The sequence below is a fragment of the Mus pahari genome, chromosome 5 (genome assembly GCF_900095145.1).
Source record: "Mus pahari chromosome 5, PAHARI_EIJ_v1.1, whole genome shotgun sequence".
Taxonomy (NCBI): domain Eukaryota; kingdom Metazoa; phylum Chordata; class Mammalia; order Rodentia; family Muridae; genus Mus; species Mus pahari.
Genome location: NC_034594.1, coordinates 162,792,127 through 162,810,651, shown reverse-complemented (window position 1 = coordinate 162,810,651; position 18,525 = coordinate 162,792,127). Strand labels below are relative to the sequence as shown.

The window sequence follows — 18,525 nt, the reverse complement described above, 5'->3', positions numbered from 1 at the left end:
AGGAGGCAGGAGGCAGGAGGCAGGAGGCAGGAGGCAGGAGGCAGGAGGCAGGAGGCAGGAGGCAGGAGGCAGGTGAGGAGGGTTTAGTGTCTGTGGTACCTGTGCCTTTTGTCTTAGTGTTTTGTTTATACTGTGAATGCTTTCAGGCTGTGAGGGTACTCTTCTGATTAGGTATTTTTAAAATGTGCAAGCAGGGCACATGGCAGATACTAGCCAGTGATCCAAAGGGAGAGCTGTATGCAGTGTGCTGTTGGAAGATCTCTTAGCAGCACTTGAACTGTGCATCTCAGTAGAGCTTGTGTGGAGCCACCTTTCCAGCCCATGGAGCTTGCCTGTGCTGACCGCTCTTCTCTCTCCAGCAGGTTGCCATGGGCCATTCCCACCAGCACATATGGAATTAGCATAAACGCTTTCTGCTTCAAGCTCAGGTTTTTGACCCCATTGTTAATACAGATGTTCTCATAATTTCTTCTCTTCATCCCCCTTTTTAAATAAAAAAGAGTAGAGAAGAAAAAATTACATGAGTAATTATAGTATTAAATTACTAGAGGAAGCCATTTGAATTCTTTAAAAATTCTCTTTTCTACTTTAGTTTTCCATCGCTGTCTTCTTACTAGTGAGCCTCTTACATGGGTGTGACCGGGTTTGGATACAGTCTATTTATCAGGTGACATTGCTGCTCCATTTCATCAGAAACATTGTGAGGCTTTGATGTGATGTGACATTTACACGATAAGCATTGCAGATGGGCAGTGTGGCCTGCGGTGGCTTCGCTCCCTGGGCCTAAACTGTCACAGAACCAGGCTGTGTTACCCTGTCCCTAAGTGTGGACTCTCACTGAATTCTAGGGCGCTTCGACAAGACTGTGATTGAGGAGCGACGGCAGTGTGCTGAGGACCTGCTGCAGTTCTCTGCCAACATTCCCGCCCTGTACAACAGCAAGCAGCTCCAGGACTTCTTCAAGGTTTGTAGTCTTCCTGAAATCATGCCTTGTTCCACGCAGTTCCCGCTGGAGGGTAATGTTCAAGTAGCTCTCTCACTTTTTTTTTTTTTAAAGATTTATTTGTTATTCATATGAGTACACTGTAGCTCTGTCTTCACAAACACCACAAGAGGACATCAGATCTCATTACAGAGGCTGTGAGCCACCATGTGGTTGCTGGGATTTGAGCTCAGGACCTCTGGAAGAGCTGTCAGTGCTCTTAACCGCTGAGCCATCTCTCCAGCCCCCAGCTCTTTCACTTTTGAGCTTTGTTATTTACCAGGCAGTAGAAGTTTCTGCTCGGCATCTACTGTCTGTGGCACAGCTGCTGTTTCTGGTGTAGAAATGGCAGGTTTTCAATTTACAAACTTTAGAACCTTGGTGTGGAAGGCTCAGAGAGTTGTGTTGGAATACATTGGGAAGATGAGGTTTCATGGGCTCCAGGAGTTCCTTCTAGAGGCATCCTTGAATGGCAGGCTTTCTGAACACTGCGATCTACACTCTTTCTTTGTATCAGGATCTAGTGGAAGTGGTCATTGCAGTTTTGCAAAGGGTCTGTGCAGATTGTATTTCTAGGTCACTGGCTGAATGTGGTTTATGTTTCTTGACATGTGGCACTGTGGCTCTGACCCTTTCATTTGTTTGGATCTGAGATGAGCCTCAGATGTCAGCAGCAGGCTCCCCCTTTCCATCCCGCTGCCTTTGCCCCCCAGGTGCTGGTGAACAGGCATCTCCATCATTGTTAACATTAACTTCCTTACTTGTTTGAATGTCACTGTCACTGTTGGTGGCTATCACAGTCCGTAAGCACATTCTCCGGTGCATTTAGTTAGCTTTCCTGAAGAGCAGGGTGACTATATTATGCTTGTTTGCTCATTTCTTTAGCAGAAAACATACACTTGTATAACTTTAATTTCTAAGACACAGGGCTGGTGGACTACTGAGTTCCCCCTGATGCCAGTGGTTCTAAGCAAAGATTCACTTTTTGACCTTATTTAGTTGACTGAAGAAGGGTGGTTGTTTGAAGGACATTGCAGAACCACAAGTAGAAGTAAGACTCCTGTTGACGTCCATGGTGACAGTGTTGTTCTTGATGATCTCCTTGCTTCCGGTGTCATTACTCTGCATACCAGGCTGAGAACACAACTCTATGGTTGTGTAAACCCAGTGTAGATCTTCAGGGGGAAAGGCCAAGTGAGGGTGAGGCTGTCTACTCAGTGTTCTCTTGATCTCTCTGGGTGTGAAGTCTGGGAGCTTTCACGCCGTTGAGGTGTGAAAGACAGTGGTACAAACCAATGTGTGCCATGGGGCTCAGAAGTTGGTTGTTAGTGAAAGTTAGAAGATGGGCTTGAAATAGGTGGGGTGGGGGTGCCTGCTCATGCTTTGTCTTTGATGTGGGGTTCCTGATGGGAGCTGCTGCGGGCTTTGTCTAGACACAGAAATAGATGTGCACACACATTTACAGTATGTGAAGACTGGACAGCCTCAGAGAAGTCAAGCTGATGTCAGATCTGTTTCAAGCAGACTCAGATTTGGTGGCAGGTGGCATGGTGCTGTCCTGTTCTCCCCATGGGAAAATGGTCCTGATTGACACTATTCTTGTCTGATGCAGGCGTTTATCGAAACAACGTTTCCAATAACATTTCCAATACAATTGCCCTGAACATCCAGCTTCCTCCATGTAGGATTATGTTTTCATTTCCGTTTTTATTCAGTTCAGTATATTTTCTGATTGATTTGTAATTTTTCTGTTGATCCATTGGCTATTTAGAACTGTGGTAACTTCTAAATATTTCTGGATTTTTGAGTCTCTTCTATTGCTTTTATCTAATTTTATGTTTTTCTTTATCATCTTGGTCATCTTCATCTTCATCTTCACATCTTCATCCTCCCGTCTCCCTCTGCCCTGTGTCATAGTTCTTTTGTCTTTGGTTGCATGCTCTCCATTTCCCCTTCTGAGGCAGGGTCTCACTCTGAGCCTTAGGTGCCTGGGTCCTGAGGGCCTCCTGTGTACAGCGAAGGCATGCCCACCTGATGACATTTTTCTTGTGATCAGACCACATGGTGTATGATTTTAACACCTTTAAATTGACTTACCCCTAGAACATCCTAGAGACCTTTCCCTGTGTACTAAACGGACTGTCTGGTGGGCATTGGATGATGAGCTCACACTGGTGAGCCTCGTCAGATGGAGAAAGATGGAGGACTGTCCGGTGGACATTCGATGATGAGCTCACACTGGTGAGCCTTATCAGATGGAGAAAGATGGAGGACTGTCTGGTGGGCATTGGATGATGAGCTCACACTGGTGAGTCTCGTCAGATGGAGAGAAACGGTGTGCTCTTCTCTTGAGATTTGATATCTTGATTGTAGCATTGTCGTGAAAAACTGTCGATAGAAGAAAGAAAACAGACGTTAAAGAGCAAAGGAGTTAGTGTCTCAGCGATGTAATTGCTTCAGGTGACTAAGCCTGCTTGTCTCTGATTGGAGTGTTGGGTCCATAAGGTCCCAGCACGGCAGCCTGACCGACTCACTCTAGCTGAGTGTGGACAAGGAAGCAATAGCTTTGAGACCCAACTTTGTAAGCATGGGTACAAGATTAAAGAGGTGTTCACATGGACATTTAACTTACGTAAGTAACTTTGTAACAGTTCCACACTGTAGCCCAGACTCACTTCAACTCCTAGCAGCCCCACTAACTGTAGCTGCTTAAGTGCTAGGTTTGTGTGTATGTATGCATGCATGTAATATATATATATAAAATTTACATAAATATTTGTTGTCAGCAGTTAGGAGTTCTTGAAGAGGACCAGGATTTGGTCCTTGGCACTCACACCAGGTGGTACACAGCAGCCTATAACTCCAGATCTTACTCCCTCTTCCGGCTCTGTAGTCACTGTGTACCTGTGGTGAGCAAAAATACATTCAGGTACACAAATCTATACATAAAATAGGATAAAATGTCTTTTTCTATAAATTTCTTTATGGGGTGCATGTGTGGTTTTCCCATGTAAATGTCCCCTCAGATCACATGATGTGCTGTTGATTGCATAAAATTCAATGGCTTTGTGATGAGTCCCTACTAGTTAAAATGGTCAGGCTCTAAGGATGCTGAAAGTTGACTAATTGCTGCTTTTTTTCTAGCCGTGTTTTCTTAAAGCCTGTGGCAGATCTTAGACACTGATTCTCAGCTGGTGTCTGCAATGGCGTTACACACCTTTGATTCCAGCATTCAAGGGGCAGAGGCACCACCTCTGAGTTCTAGGCCAGCCTGGGCTACTTAGTGAGTTTCAGGCCAGCAGCTTAGGTTTGCAGAGAGATCATGTGGGAGTCATTTCCTCTGCACATGCCTTGTTCCACACTTGGCATGGCGGTGCCACGTCCTTACACTTGAGCCCCGGCAGGTGTACTTGACTGGTGCATCTGTGTGGTAACTACCTCAAGGCTCGTGAGTGCTTGGGTGAGAAGACAATGTTTATTACTGATCTTTTGGTGCTCCTACTAAAACCTGACTGCTGTGTTGTTCTCAGGGTGGGGTAATTAGCGATGGCTCTGAGTTAATTGGCCCTGCGGAAGCTTACCCAGACTCCCTGGCCGACGCCCTTCCTGAGTGTGCTACTGAAGGTAAGACACTGTTTTTCTTGTGTTTCAAAGGTTTCAATGGCAGAACATTCAAGTCACAGTAATGTTGCATTGTAGTAACAGCTGTGTACAAGAGGTGGAAGGTCCTTCCTTGGTCTAAGTCCCTTTCCTTTGGCTCTGCACATCAGCACTGGGCTCACTTGGTGACACCTCACAGGTAGCTTTGCAGCCCATGGCACTGTTGCCCTGATGATGAAACCAGGAAGTCAGACCTCAGCAGGACAGTTTCCACACAGACGGACAGACGGTGGGCCCTGCGGTGTGCGTGGCCGCTGGAGCCCAGCCAGCAGCTCCTGATCCTGGTCATGCAAGACCACCTTTAAAGGAAACTGTCACCTGGAAAGTCGAGGCCCAGGGCAGTTTTAGTGGTTGATGTGTCTCCCCCTCAGACTTTGCTTTTAATCTCTTAACTTCAAGTATTTGTAATATCTTGTTCTGTTTTTGTTTAGCTACACTTGAACTTACATGCAGATTTTAATTCATGCCTTTTAGCTTTTGGATTTCCTAACTATTTTCGATTGGGATATGGGATGGGTAGATCTTTATAAATAAAATAATCAGATTTTTTGAGATAGCCTAGGTTTAGCTTGTCAAAGGTAATTCACAGATGAAATAACACACTTTGATCTCTGTCCTGAGAGGTCCTCCTGACTGTCTCCTGGGAACTTGGAGTCTCTTCAGAACTCAGCTGAGGGGTGCACCTACTTAGACATCTGCAGCCACACTGTGCTAGGTGTGCTATATCTGGTGTGGTAAAACTAGCACATTTCTGTCTGTCGTGTGGGCTGATGTGTATACATAACAACATGGACACAGACGTTGGTATAACAGGTAGACGCACACACACACACACACACACACATATACAAATACACACACACTCTCACACTCTCACACATACGCACACTCACATACACACACCCTGACACACTCACACACACACACACACACACTCACACTCTGTCACATACACACTCACACACTCACATATACCTTCACACACACACTCACACATATTCTCACACTCACACATGTGGGACTGTGATAGGCAGCCTATTTTGGTTGACTGGGGCTTGCTCCAGTGACCCAATAGAGAAATCTACAAGGGACAGAAAGGCGAGCCATGTTCCCAGAATCAGGTGTCTGTCCATAATTCTGTGTCTCAGTTGAACAGACAAGTTCCCAAGCTTCTGGCATTCTGGCTAGACTCCACCCCCACAGTTACCTGACTTTAGCCAGTCATGCTCTTCCCCACAGTTACCTGGCAACAGACTGATAGCCCAGCCCACTATAAGAGGGGCTGCTTGACCCCTCCTTGCTCTCTTAAGCTCTCACCTTTCTTATTCTCTGGCCTTCTTCTTCTTTTTTCCTCCCCCCCCCCTCCATGTGGCTATGGTCGGCCTCTCTCTCTCTCCCTTCTCTCTTTCTCTCTGCCTTTCTACAATAAAGCTCTAAAACCATAGACTGTCCCTGATCATCAAGGCCTGCCATGCTTGAACAATGGGATGGACTTTCTCCTAATGAGCCATCCTGTGCTCCAGCCACAGACCTGACCAAGGACTCTCGACCATCCAGCACCGCCTCTCCCCCTGCCCTCTCCTCCATCCCCAGGGCTGAGTGCTGCCCCGGGGCCCCTATTCTGTTCTCAGCTCCTCTTGTGTATCCAGCATGGGATGCCGGAGGCTGAAAACCTGGTACCGGGGCTGCCCCTTGTCCACTACCCACTGTGTGAGGTCAGTGACTTAACACAGCCAGACACCCACCTGGGGCTGCATGGAAAGTGTGCGCAGTCCTCCCCTGTCTGTCTGCCCAGAGCACCAGAACTCTGGCGGAATGTGGATTCTCTCCCACTCCCCTCTTTCCTCTACACCCATGGTTCCACACACACACACACTCACACATACTCTCTCTCTCACACACACCTACACACACACACACACACACACACACACTTTCTCCCTTTTTCCTTCAGCATTTCCTCCTTGAGAGTACAAGTGTGGGAGTTTTTCTTTTCCTTTAACCTCTCACTCACTTAAAGCTGTTCTGTGCAGTATATGCATGCCGTGTTCCCAGGGGCCTTCGTGGGATGATCTTTGAGCATCTCTGACTTGACCCTCCTTCTGCTGAGGGCATGGAAAGCTTGCTAAGAGTTGTTTGCTTTATAATCTGTCTCTCGTTTGTGAGGAGGGTGCCCTATCCAGGACTGTTTAATCAGAGCTGCTTGCTTTGAAAATGTGTAGCTTCTGCCTTCAGGGGTCACTGACTTCCCTCTCTCTCTAACCTTGGGTTTTGTGGGTGACTTTTCTGGGTTAACATGATCAGTCTGTTGCTTCCAACTCCCGGTTCCTGATGAAGGAATTCCTGAGCAATGTGCTAGTTCTGTGACATCCAACAGTAAACAAGGAGAACTTGGAGGATTTCTAAGGGTAGTGGGGGCAGGGCGGAGAGGAGGGCCCTTCTCTTCTCTCCATTTGGCTTTGATTTGAGAATCTCAGATGGGGAGTAAGAGTCTGGTATAAATCTCTGTTGCATGTGGGGCTCCACGTGAGGTGGGAGGGCTGGCCAGAGTCCATTTCACATGAGCCCTGGCATTGGCGGGGGCTCTTAAGAGGCCTGTGAACTTCATGATGGTCTGGGGGAAGCAAAGGAGTGTTATTTTTAGAAATGACTTTTTTGGAATGGTATTTTAAAATATTGAAAGGTATTGAAGGGGTGAGCAGGTAACTGATGTCCCCACCTCTCAGAATCCTCTAAGCCTGGCTAGTCAGTCCTGCTGAAAGATACCGCCTTTGAAACTCTCCATTCGTCTGCTTTTTCCAGCTACATCCTAGTTCCTAAAGGCTCTATAACTTTCAAAACTAGCACTGCTGGGCTGGAGAGATGGCTCATCGGGTAAGAGAACTGACTGCTCTTCCAGAGGTTCTGAGTTCAGTTTTCAGCAACCACTTGGTGGCCCATAACCATCTATACAAGGATCTAATGCCCTCTTCTGGTGTGTCTGAAGATGGTGACAGTGTGTACTCATATAAAATAAATAAAATCCAGAAAACTAAAATAAAACAAAAAACCTAGCACTGCTGACCAGACACATGAGCCTGTGGGGAAACATTCACATTCAAAACAGCACTTGCCAAGGTAGAAATCCAGACTGAGGAGGGCGGACTAAGTCATCGGCTCCCACGGAAGTACATTCATGTCTTTTAGGATGACCTCATCTTGGTGATTCTGGGGACATGAGCTTTTGGAGACACTCACTTCCAGAGACGGATCTAGATGCCAAGAGATCATCATTTCTGTTGGTGTTTGCACCTTGAATATACAACTGACAAATTCTAGTTTACTTCAGAAGGAACATACTGATGGAAACATGAAAACACAGAATTTCTGTTTTTGTTTTAAGATTACTATAGTACAGTAGAAGAAAGAACCCTCATTCAGATTGTGTAAGCAGTAACTTGATGGTTAAACTGGCATCTACTGTAGTGTGAAATAAAATTAAGTTTTCAGACAAAAAGTAACTTTTTCCTTTAAAATTATTTAAAAAAAGATTTTCTTTTATTTTATGTATATGAGTGTTCTAACTGCATGTGTTTGTGCACCCACATGTGTGCATGTTGCCACTGGAGGTCAGAAGAGGGCGTCAGAGTCCCTGGAGCTAGAGTTCTGAACAGTTGTGAGCTGGGACCTGAACCTGTAGGAACACATGCTCTTAATGCTGAGCCATCTTCTAGTCCTACGTAAGATAGACTGGTTCCTTGCTATCTACTTTGTTGAGAGCAATTAGATGCCATTCTCTGAAAGATGAAAGGACACCTAATTGTTCATGAGCATCTTATTTCCTATTGAAGCTTGTGTGCTTCATTTGAATTACTGAGATGGTGATGGGCATGCGATACAGCCTCTGGGAGCATCTCTCTCTGCTGGCCTGCTTCTGAGATACAGGTGCCTTGCTGCTAAGCCATTCTTTTTGATAATGTTGTTTATTTAAAACACTGGAGGATTAAATGGAAAGATGTATAGTTATTTCAGTTTGATTAAAACAACCTCTTGTATAAGGCTACACTAAGGTCTCTGTTGGTAAAGTGCTTGCCATCTACATGGGAGAATCTGAGCTCAGATCCCCAGTGCTCAGGTACAGTCCTGCAGTGAGGTTGAGATGGGAGTTGGAGGCAGGAGAGTCCCAGGAAGCTCACAGGTGGCAGTACAAAGAAGGTAGAAGCCAGGACTGACATCCAAGGTTGTCCTCTTGACTACAGGTGTGCTGTGACATCTGTGTCTATGCACACACACACACACACGTACACACACACATACACACACACACACACGTACACACACACATACACACACACACACACACACACACGAAAATACATGGAGGATTAAAAAAAAAAGAAAAAAGCCCTTGTGGTTTTTTCTTCTTTGTGTTGTTTTTATTTAGTGAATTTAAAGTTTGTGCTTCAAGGCAGAGCCAAAGTAAATGTGGATGTCCTTAAGCTGGCTGTGTAATTAGTGACATGTCTGTGTTAAGACTAAATTCTTTGTGGTGTGGAGTGCTGTAAATTATGACAAAATAAAACTCCAACTAAAGCAGGTTACACTTGTGGTAGGATTTTATTTTACAAATGTCCACAAGGTGGCGCTGTGGGAACTAAGATCTTAGGCCTGGGCTTGCCCTCAGTCCTGTGGCTTACTGGGGTCCCTGTCTCTCAGCTTTAAGGAGTTATATTTTGTTATTAAGTACTTATTTACTTATTGTTGTTCACAGCCTCTGACTAGCTACATTTTCTTCAGTGGTAAATCTTAAAATAAATAGGGAATTTAATTTCATGTAAATTTAATTTAAGCACAGTTCAACCAGGGCTGGTGCTGTTATCTGTAGTCCAGTACTTGGAAATTGAGACAGGAGAATAAGAAATTGAAGGCCAAACTTACATAGTGAGTTTAAGACTAGCCTGGGCCTCAGAGTTCCTCTCTTAAAACCAAAGCCAAGGGAAGTCTAACAAACACACACACAAAAGACAGATACACGTGCGCTTGTGTTAGTGTGTGTGCTTGTGTTAGTGTGTGCGCTTGTGTCAGTGTGTGTACCCTTGTGTCAGTGTGTGTGTGCTTGTGTCAGTGTATGTGTGTGCTTGTGTCAGTGTGTGTGCCCTTGTGTAAGTGTGTGTGTGTGCTTGTGTCAGTGTATGTGTATGCTTGTGTCAGTGTGTGTGCCCTTGTGTTAGTGTGTGTGCGCGTGCTTGTGTCAATGTGTGTGCCCTTGTGTCAGTGTGTGTGTGTGTGCGCTTGTATCAGCGTGTGTGTGTGCTTGTATCAGTGTGTGTGTGCCCTTGTGTCAGTGTATGTTTCCTTGTGTCAGTGTGTGTGTGCCCTTGTGTCAGTGTGTGTGCGATTGTTTCAGTGTGTGTGTGTGTTTGTGTCAGTGTGTGTGTGCTGCTTGTGTCAGTGTATGTGTGTTGCTTGGGGAAGAAAAGGCACAGAGAGTTTGCATTGACTCTTGAAACCCCAGGGCTGTTGTGGGTAACACTGGATATTTAGAACTTAGTGGCAGGGTGGGCCAAATTAAAAGGTCATGATTTGTTTTGGTCACTTGGGTTTTGGATTAAAAGGGACATTGGATGCTACAGCATACTTTTCAGTTAAACATTGGGGTTTGACGGTGGTCAAGTGTGTGCTGCTAGGTGTTTGTTAAGTCCCTGACCTCTGACTTACTGTGCATGGTGAGCACACTCTAGCCTAGGAAGGTCAGGGCGGGTCTGGAAAGGTGGCTCAGCAGCTGCCAAGGTCAGTTCCTAGAATCCACATTGGATGGCTTCACAACCCCTCATAACCCCGGCTCTAGGGAAATTCCATGCCCTTCAGAGGGACCTGTGTATACATCTGCACACACGTGTGTAGGGTAACTGTTGGAACCTGGAGCCCACAAAACAAATGGGCAGTGAAACAACCAACCCTGAGTGTAAGGGGGGGGGGGCGGGCGAGCACTTGACCGTGGTTTTGCTGGCCTGCACAGGGACTGGTGCTGGGATTGGAAGCCTGCTCTGTTCCTAATAGATACACAGTATGGTCTGTGGGACTCAGGTTTCTCAAGGGTGAGGCACAGGCACATTGTTAACCTAGGACCTGTCAAAGGCTGGTTCTTCTTGGCCTGGAGCTGTTGCTAGCTCACTAGTGTGCCGTAAAGTACCAGACTTGTGACTAGCACACAGCTCTAGATTTAGGGATTTTCTCACAGACATATTGAGAAGGACCCATTTCTTTTCTTTTTTAGAAAAATGTATTCTTTGAAATGAGTGGTGGCACATGCCTTTAGTCCTAGCACTTGGGAGGCAGAGGCAGGTGAATGTCTGTGAGTTAGAGGTGAGCCTGATCTACATGGTGAGTCCCAAGATGGCCAGGACTGCACAAGAAACCCTGTCATGAAAGAAAGTGTTCTTTGACAATTTCATACATGCATGTGATGTTTTCCACTCCTCTCTTCCCCCCCCCTCTCTGGACCCCTTCTTCCTCCCCCCTCTCTCTCTGGACCCATCTCCCAGTAGATCTCCTCCCTGCTTTCTCTGTTGAAATCCAGCGACCCACCAAGTGTCGAGTGTTGATATGGCTGTTGCTGAGTGTAGTTTGGGGCTGGTGGCTGAAGCACAGGCTTCTCTCCACGGCTACACTATTGAAGAAAAGTGGCTGCTCTTGTGGCATCCAGTGGGTGCTGTGTGCTCCCCAGCTAGGTATGGGGCTGCAAGAGCCCCTCCCCCATGAGGGGCTTGTTTCTCGGAGTCATGTCAGATTCCATCTGATCTGCATGTCATCCACCTCTTGGGTCATCTTGGTTCTGGGCTAGGTGCTTTTTTTGTATGTGAAGCAGGAGTGATTGCTACTGGGACAAGTAGAATTTCCCTTTGGTTGAGTGTGGCAATGTTTGACCTATAGAGTTGAGTGAAGGTGATAAGCTGATAGTAACGAGGCCATGTGTTTTATATATAGTCCCCCACGAGAGGCCACCTGTTGTCAAAGGAGACGGATCTCTTTGTGCAGCTGGTCTTCAAATGCGGGGTTCTGATGGCTCATACTGTAAAGCTTCTCTGTGTGGCAACTCAACCTTTCCCCCAGGCCCGTCTTTCAGAGATGGCGTCCTAGGCAGATTCTGCTCTACTGCCTGACTCTGAGCAGTTCAAAGCCCAGAGGCGAGGGCAGGTAGGTGGACTGGGATGCCAAATAAACCCCTCATGTCTGTAGCTGCTTTTTAACAAGTCACCTGAGGCCCTCTAATAGCACCGAGACTGGAATCTCTGTGATCCACACCCAGAGGCAGGCGACTCATGGAACCTTTGACTTCCCTGTATCACTTCCAAAAGAGGCATAGGGCTCTGTGCAGTGGTATTGGAGGGTGAGCCTGCGACTCTGCTGATGTCCCAGAAGGGTCCCTGTGAGGATGGGTTGATGTTGACAGGTTGTATAGCGTATCCAGTACCTACGGCTGCCCTGCCCTCCACGTCTCTTCCTCCTCAGCGAGACCTACAGCCTGTGTCATGCTCGCTCACTCACTCTCTTTCTGGGCTGTAGTCTCTACTTCATGTGATGCTTAGATGTAGTTTTATATAAAACTGGCTGAGTTACAGGACCGTGCTGGGTAAGACTACATGAAGCAGATGTACTCACGTGTAATGACTATTTGCATGTCTTGTGTTTCCTTACATCTGCCTGTGTACGCACATACACACTTCTATGTTTGCACATCATGTCTGTAGACATCTATGTGTACACATGTACACTTGTGTATTTATATGCCATGTCTATATAGTTACATGTGTGTGCATACTTACCCATCTATCTGTACATCTTTCTATATATGTGCATATATATACATGTACACACACAAACATAGACACACACACACACACACACACACACACACGAATGAAGACTGGGGTTTTGGCTCAGTGGTTGAGAACTTACCTATTATGCATGAGGCTCTAGGTTTGATATCCTGAATGGTGGATGTGGAAGGGAACCTGAGATTCGTTGTTTTAGTGGTAGAAGATCTTTTGAAGTATGTGTTAGCAGCTTTCAGTCACTGTGACAAAGTGCCTGAGGCCAACAACTTACAAGGTGGAAAGGTTCCTTTTGGTGTGTACCTTGAGAGGTTTTAACCCATGGTTGGCTGCTTTGGGCCTGTAGCAAGGCAGATAAGCACGATGGCGGAGGCTCAGTGGTAGACTGCGTGGTGTGTATGAGGCCCATTTGATCCCCAACCCTTTACTGAAAAAGCTTTTCTTTTTGGACAGCTTGTTGGAAGTACTTCCTTGAGAAGGGAGTTGAGAAATTGCTTCAATGAGGAAAAGAGGGCGACCAGTACCCATGAAATGAAAGCTAGTGAGCCCTCAGTGCAGGAGCTGTGCCTGGGCCAGGTGTCTCAGGCATGGCAATGTTCAGTTTCCCAGGACTAAGGCAAGGAGTGGTGTGGGTCTCACTCATCCACAGTTCTGTTTAAGCTAAGAATCCCTTGGCTGCGCTGCTGGATAATCCATTCAGGATTATATTTTGTCAGTGATGTCTTTACCTGCAGTTGAACAACAGCAGCATCTCCTTTGGAGTCTTTGAGACACTAGGTCTGAGGGGCTTTCCATGCGAAGCACATGCTGTAGCTGTGTCCCATCTGCAGAGGACAAGCTGTCAGAACCTACGCATCTTTTCAGCCCTCTTCTGATTTTCTAAGTTATTTGTACTGTCCTCTTGTTTTGCGGTTCATGGTTTGTATGTGCCTTGAACAACAGCACTATGTGTCCTCTGTGACTGGATCTTCAGTGGCTCAGGAGCAGCTCCTTCTCCAGGGTTTGCTGTGCACCCTGTGCTTGGACGTTGGCTTCATCTCCTCACCATGGAGTTCTAGGCCATCCTCTTTGTGCATGGGTCTGCTTGTTTTGCTGTAAATTACTTAATCTTTGGTATTTGTGATTTCCAGATTGTCCCTAAAGTTTTCAAGTCTTTTTGTTTCCCTTTATTGGTCTCAGTTGGGTTATATTTTTCCTAGCCTGCTAACTGTTTTTGGACAGTCTCAGGCTAAAGTATTTATAGTAGTTTTTCACTTTGAAACAAAAGATAAGACCTTGATTATCAGTATGTCAGTTATCTGTGATTAACTGCTGGTGGGTGGGTATTTGTGGGAGTGTGTGCACATGGGTATGAGTGTGTGTGGGGGGTGTGAGGACAGCATCTACAAAGTCTATAGAGTTTTTAGAATAGTGGGTAACTTTTCAATGCTCTAGAATGTCACCAACTGACCTGATATTCCCCATGGTCTAGTGACATCCATTTGAAGCTGTGGGTTTAATAAAATCTGCCCCTTTTGGGGAATAGGTAGTCCTTTATAGATATCCTAAAATTTGAAACAAAGATAAAAAGAACAAAAGAAAACAAGGCTGTACTGTGAGGTGCTGAAGTCGTGTGTAAAGCTGATTTGAGCGTGGAGCTAGGCAGGTGCTCACATGTTCTTCCTCTTTTCGGTAGGAAGTGAGCAACCGGAGGCCTCCACAGGCTGACAAACGATGGCTGATGGCCGTATCTGCCTCCAGCTGCTTTCCCATGGTCTGTGAACTAAGAACATTTTTTACATTTTTAAATGGTCAAAAAACCCAAAGAATTTATCAGTTATGTGATATAACATGCAATTAAAGTTTCAGTGTCTATAGCAAAGTCTTACTAAAGTCCAGCATGTTCCTCTGTCCAGCACAGTGTCGTGTAGCTACAACAGGACCTGGAGGTGCAGGGCCTGAAGTATTTACTCTCTGGCTCTTCACGGAGTTTGCTGAGCCCTGATCTCAGAATCCTGTAGTCTGACCCACTGCAGTTTTCATTCTTGGTGTTGTCTCCTGTGGACATAGATAACTTTTATGTGCCCTTTTCTGAGAACCTTGGCATTAAGTACTCAGTGGTGGCTCTGGCCTGGAGGTGGAGCTCAGTGCTCGAGTGCTTATGTGCATGTGTGAGGTGCCCTGGGATTGTCCCCTGGCATCATCAAGGAAACAAACCAAGAAATAACCCAGACCCCACCAAATCAAAGCAAGCAGAAACAGCAGTGTGTGCCTGAGCTGTTTCAGGGATGGGGTTTCCAGTTTTGTCTCATGGAGTCAGCTGCTTGATGAGTGGATTTGAGAGCTGTATGTGTTCCTGATGTCTCCAAGGATCTGCAGTGTGGAACCATTTTAGTAATACAGTCACTTAAGACATTTCTCTGTGCTGACCTTTGAGCTGATGGTCACATAGGAAAGCCGTGAGGATCAAACTGTTGGGGATGGTGATACCAAACCAAGGTTGGTTATTACGTACACCGCTAGTAGAAGTGGCACTGTCTATGTGCTCTGAGACAGCAGGAAAGAAGTCTTCTGTTGTCGAAGCAAGCCTGGCACACCAGGAAGCTCACAGTGTCCTCCCTGCTAAGCCACCATGCTCCTCTAGGGAAGGTGGGTGGGCCCTGTGGAGCTGAGCTGAGAAGCCACTCACTCATGGGAGCCACTTGGCTTGACTCAGTAGCAGACAGTCATCGTCACACTTGTGGTTGGCGCCTGATTGTTTTTTTCCTTGAACTGACTGAACTGCCTCTTCAAGAAGAACAGCTCATGGTGTTTGTTGCCAGTGGGAGAGTTTTCCTCCTCAAGTCAGGGCTTTTGTGATGCCTTGAATTTGACAGTTTCCCAGTGTGATTTTTATTCTGTAATAATGGTTGATATGTGGAAGATCTATGGTAGTCAAGGAACTGACATTTTACAAATAATTGATTTGTTAGGCTATAAACAGCATGGGTAAAGATGCTTCAAGATGGACCAATGGATTTACTTGTAGTGAACCCTACACATTTCAGTGTTTGGGTTTTATGTATTGCTCATTGCTACCAGTTTTAAGAGCATAGCACCGTGGAGTTTTGGTGTCATGTAGAAAAACAGACGTTTGCGTTCAGTTCCCAGGATCTACATGGCAGAAGGAAAGAACTGACCCCACACAGTTGTCCTCTGACCTCACGTAAGTGCTGTGGGTTCGTGCAGCCCCCACCCCAGAGCAATAATAGAAAGGGAAGACAGGGACGCAGTGGCCACAGTTATCTAGCACTTTCCCTTTTATAACATCTTCCAACCATAAGGCTGTGACAGCAGATAGTTTGCAGAACCATGAGTCAGAATTCCTCGTGTTCTGTTCAGCCAGGCATCAAGACTTGCAAAATATCAAAGATTGCCATTTTTTCCAATAAATATTTTTTGTTTTGATGGATGTAGTTACTTTTAATAAAAATTTTAATACATAATAGTTTTAATGTTTTATTTCAAAAGATTTATTATTTAACTTTTTATTGTTTTTTTTTTTTTTTTTGTGAATTTCACATTATGCACCCCAATCCCACTCATCTCTCCCTTCCCTTTATACCTGCCCCCACCCTTGTAACCTCCCTCATGAGAAAAAATCTCACTATGGAAACTGTAGTGTGTCCCACAATAATACCCTCTTTCCACACTTCTTTATTGGCAAATGTTCATTGCAATGCGTCATTGGTCTGGTTTGATAGAAGCCTCTGGCTTCTGCTATACATCAGTCCTGGACCCTCATTGGGACTCCTCTCAGATATCCTGTTGCTGCGCTGGGTCGGGAGATCCTGCAGCTTTAGGTCTGTAGGACTAGACCCGTCACATGCTCTAGCAGTTTATAGATGGAATAGATGTCAGGGTGGGTCAACTCAAAACCCTAGATCTGGGCCTGGGTGGTCACTGGTCAGCCCACCATCTCTCCCACACCCACTCCACTAGGGTAGGCTTTCCAGTACTGTCCTGGCTAGCTTACAGCTGGCACTGGGCAGAGACAGCTCTCCTGCTCGCATACTCTTGGGGCTGGCTCACCTGCAACCCAGGAAGCAGGACCAGTGTCAGGATCCATCTAGGATAGGCTAAAGACACGCAAATGATGTTTCTGGAGATGGCCCATTGTTTTATATGGTCTGTAATGGGAGATCTCTGAGAGGCAAGGCCCAAAGAGACTTCATCTCAGGATTGCTTCTTGCATCTGATATGCCTTTCCTGTCATTATTAAATTAGTATAATAATTCCCGGGCATTAGCCCACCTTACTGGGCAGATTTTCTGCAGATCAACAAAGATGTATTCTCTCGTAGTAATGTTATGTAGACAAATTGATAATTTAATAATTCCTAATAATGTTTCATTGGAACTCTTAAATTTATGCAAGTAGTTTTGAGCCCTCTATATAGTATGAAAGATGCAATTAGGCCTCTATAAACCTATATGTCATGGGCTAATTGCACTAGGATAGAAAGCAGGCTTGGAACAAATTTACGATCAGGGTAAACATTGTTTCTAGGCTAGTTGTGAAACCATTATCTGGTAACTAAAGGTCATAAACTAGGAATGGACAATTTATTGTAGATGCAAGGACAGAAAATAAAATATTGACTAGATTTATCTATACAAAACTTCAAAACTAATGAGATACAAGGCAGATGATTTGCCTTTTGTCAAAACCATGCTAACTTAGGACATAAGAATTACTGTTTTTTTTTTTTTTTTAAAGAATTACTGTTTTAAACTTCTAATGAACTTGTGGAGCTAGTGAAGGATAATGAATGTTTAGTTAGAACACTTGGAAACATTCCTGCTGAAACTCCTTATTCCATTTATGATGAACTTTTGGAATGTAAATATGGCTGGAAGACCATGTGATCTATTCTCCTGAGAAAGTGTAAGAACTAAGAGTGACAGAAATAAGCAAGCAAGCTTCTTCCTACCGACAAGGACAAGGCTCCTCTCATTCAGCAATAAAAAGGAAAAAGGTTTTTTCGTTCACCAATAGAAAGATGAGGCTCTCCCCCCCTCCCCAGCAATAAAGAGAATTAGGTTTTTTCTTATTTAGGGTTTTCGGCAATAAAAAGGTAGAAGTCTTTTCTTTCTCTGAGCAATAGAGGTTGAAGCTTATTTTCCTCCAGAGTGAGTGAGTGCTCATACCAGGCTGTTTCTCACTACCCTCAAGTCCCCAGTTGTGCCCCTCGTCATTGTGCGCAGTCCTCTACTTCTCTACCTCTTCCATCTCCCCACCACTTAAATTGCTTATCTTAGTGGTGCCTCTGGGTTTCTGGGGTCATCTCTGGAGTAATCTCAAGAGTGCTATGCCCCACCTATGCCATGTGGCACAGGGTAGGTGTTGTCTCAGATGTGGTTTGCCTGCCTGAGCCTGGGTGGCATCTGGCAAGGGTTGTCTCAGGCTTGCTCTGTACTCAGGCCCCATGGTGTTGGACTGGATGGGGCTGGGGCTGGGGGGTAGTTTCAGGCTTGTTCCTTCCCTAGGCTGTGTGGCACAGCACTGGGCAGGGGACATCTTAGGCATGGTCTACCCACCTGGGTCCCATGGTGCCAGACTGTGATATATCACACTTGCTCTCTGCCTGATCCTGTGGCACCAGACTCTAAAAGATTTATTTTTATCTTATATGTTTGAGCGTTTGCCTGCATCTGTTAATGTGTGCCTGGTACACTCAGAGGCCAGTAGAAGGTGTTGTATCTCTTGGAACTGGGGCTGTAGATGGTCATGAGTTACACACAGATGACCATGAGTTACAGACAGATGGCCATAAGTTACAGACAGATGGCCATGAGTTACAGAGAGACAGATGGCCATGGGTTACAGACAGATGGCCATGAGTTACAGACAGACAGATGGCCATGAGTTACAGAGAGACAGATGGCTATGAGTTACAGCCAACCAGCCATGAGTTACAGACAGACAGATGGTCATGAGTTACACACAGACAGATGGCTATGAGTTATAGATAGGCAGATGGCCATGAGTTACAGACAGACAGATGGTGATGAGTTACAGACAGACAGATGACCATGAGTTACAGACAGA

General features: G+C 45.6%; 1 protein-coding gene across 4 annotated transcripts in view; it reads left to right on the top strand.

Annotated features, from left to right (window-relative positions):
* Nucleotides 1–18,525, top strand: part of Rps6kc1 (ribosomal protein S6 kinase C1) — a 137,777-nt gene that overhangs the window by 23,936 nt on the left and 95,316 nt on the right. For all 4 annotated transcript variants that reach the window (XM_021198093.2, XM_021198094.2, XM_029538787.1 and 1 more), the window contains 2 exons: nt 849–964; nt 4,513–4,606. In XM_021198093.2, coding sequence (XP_021053752.1) covers nt 849–964; nt 4,513–4,606 — 210 coding nt within the window. The remainder of the gene's footprint in view (nt 1–848; nt 965–4,512; nt 4,607–18,525) is intronic.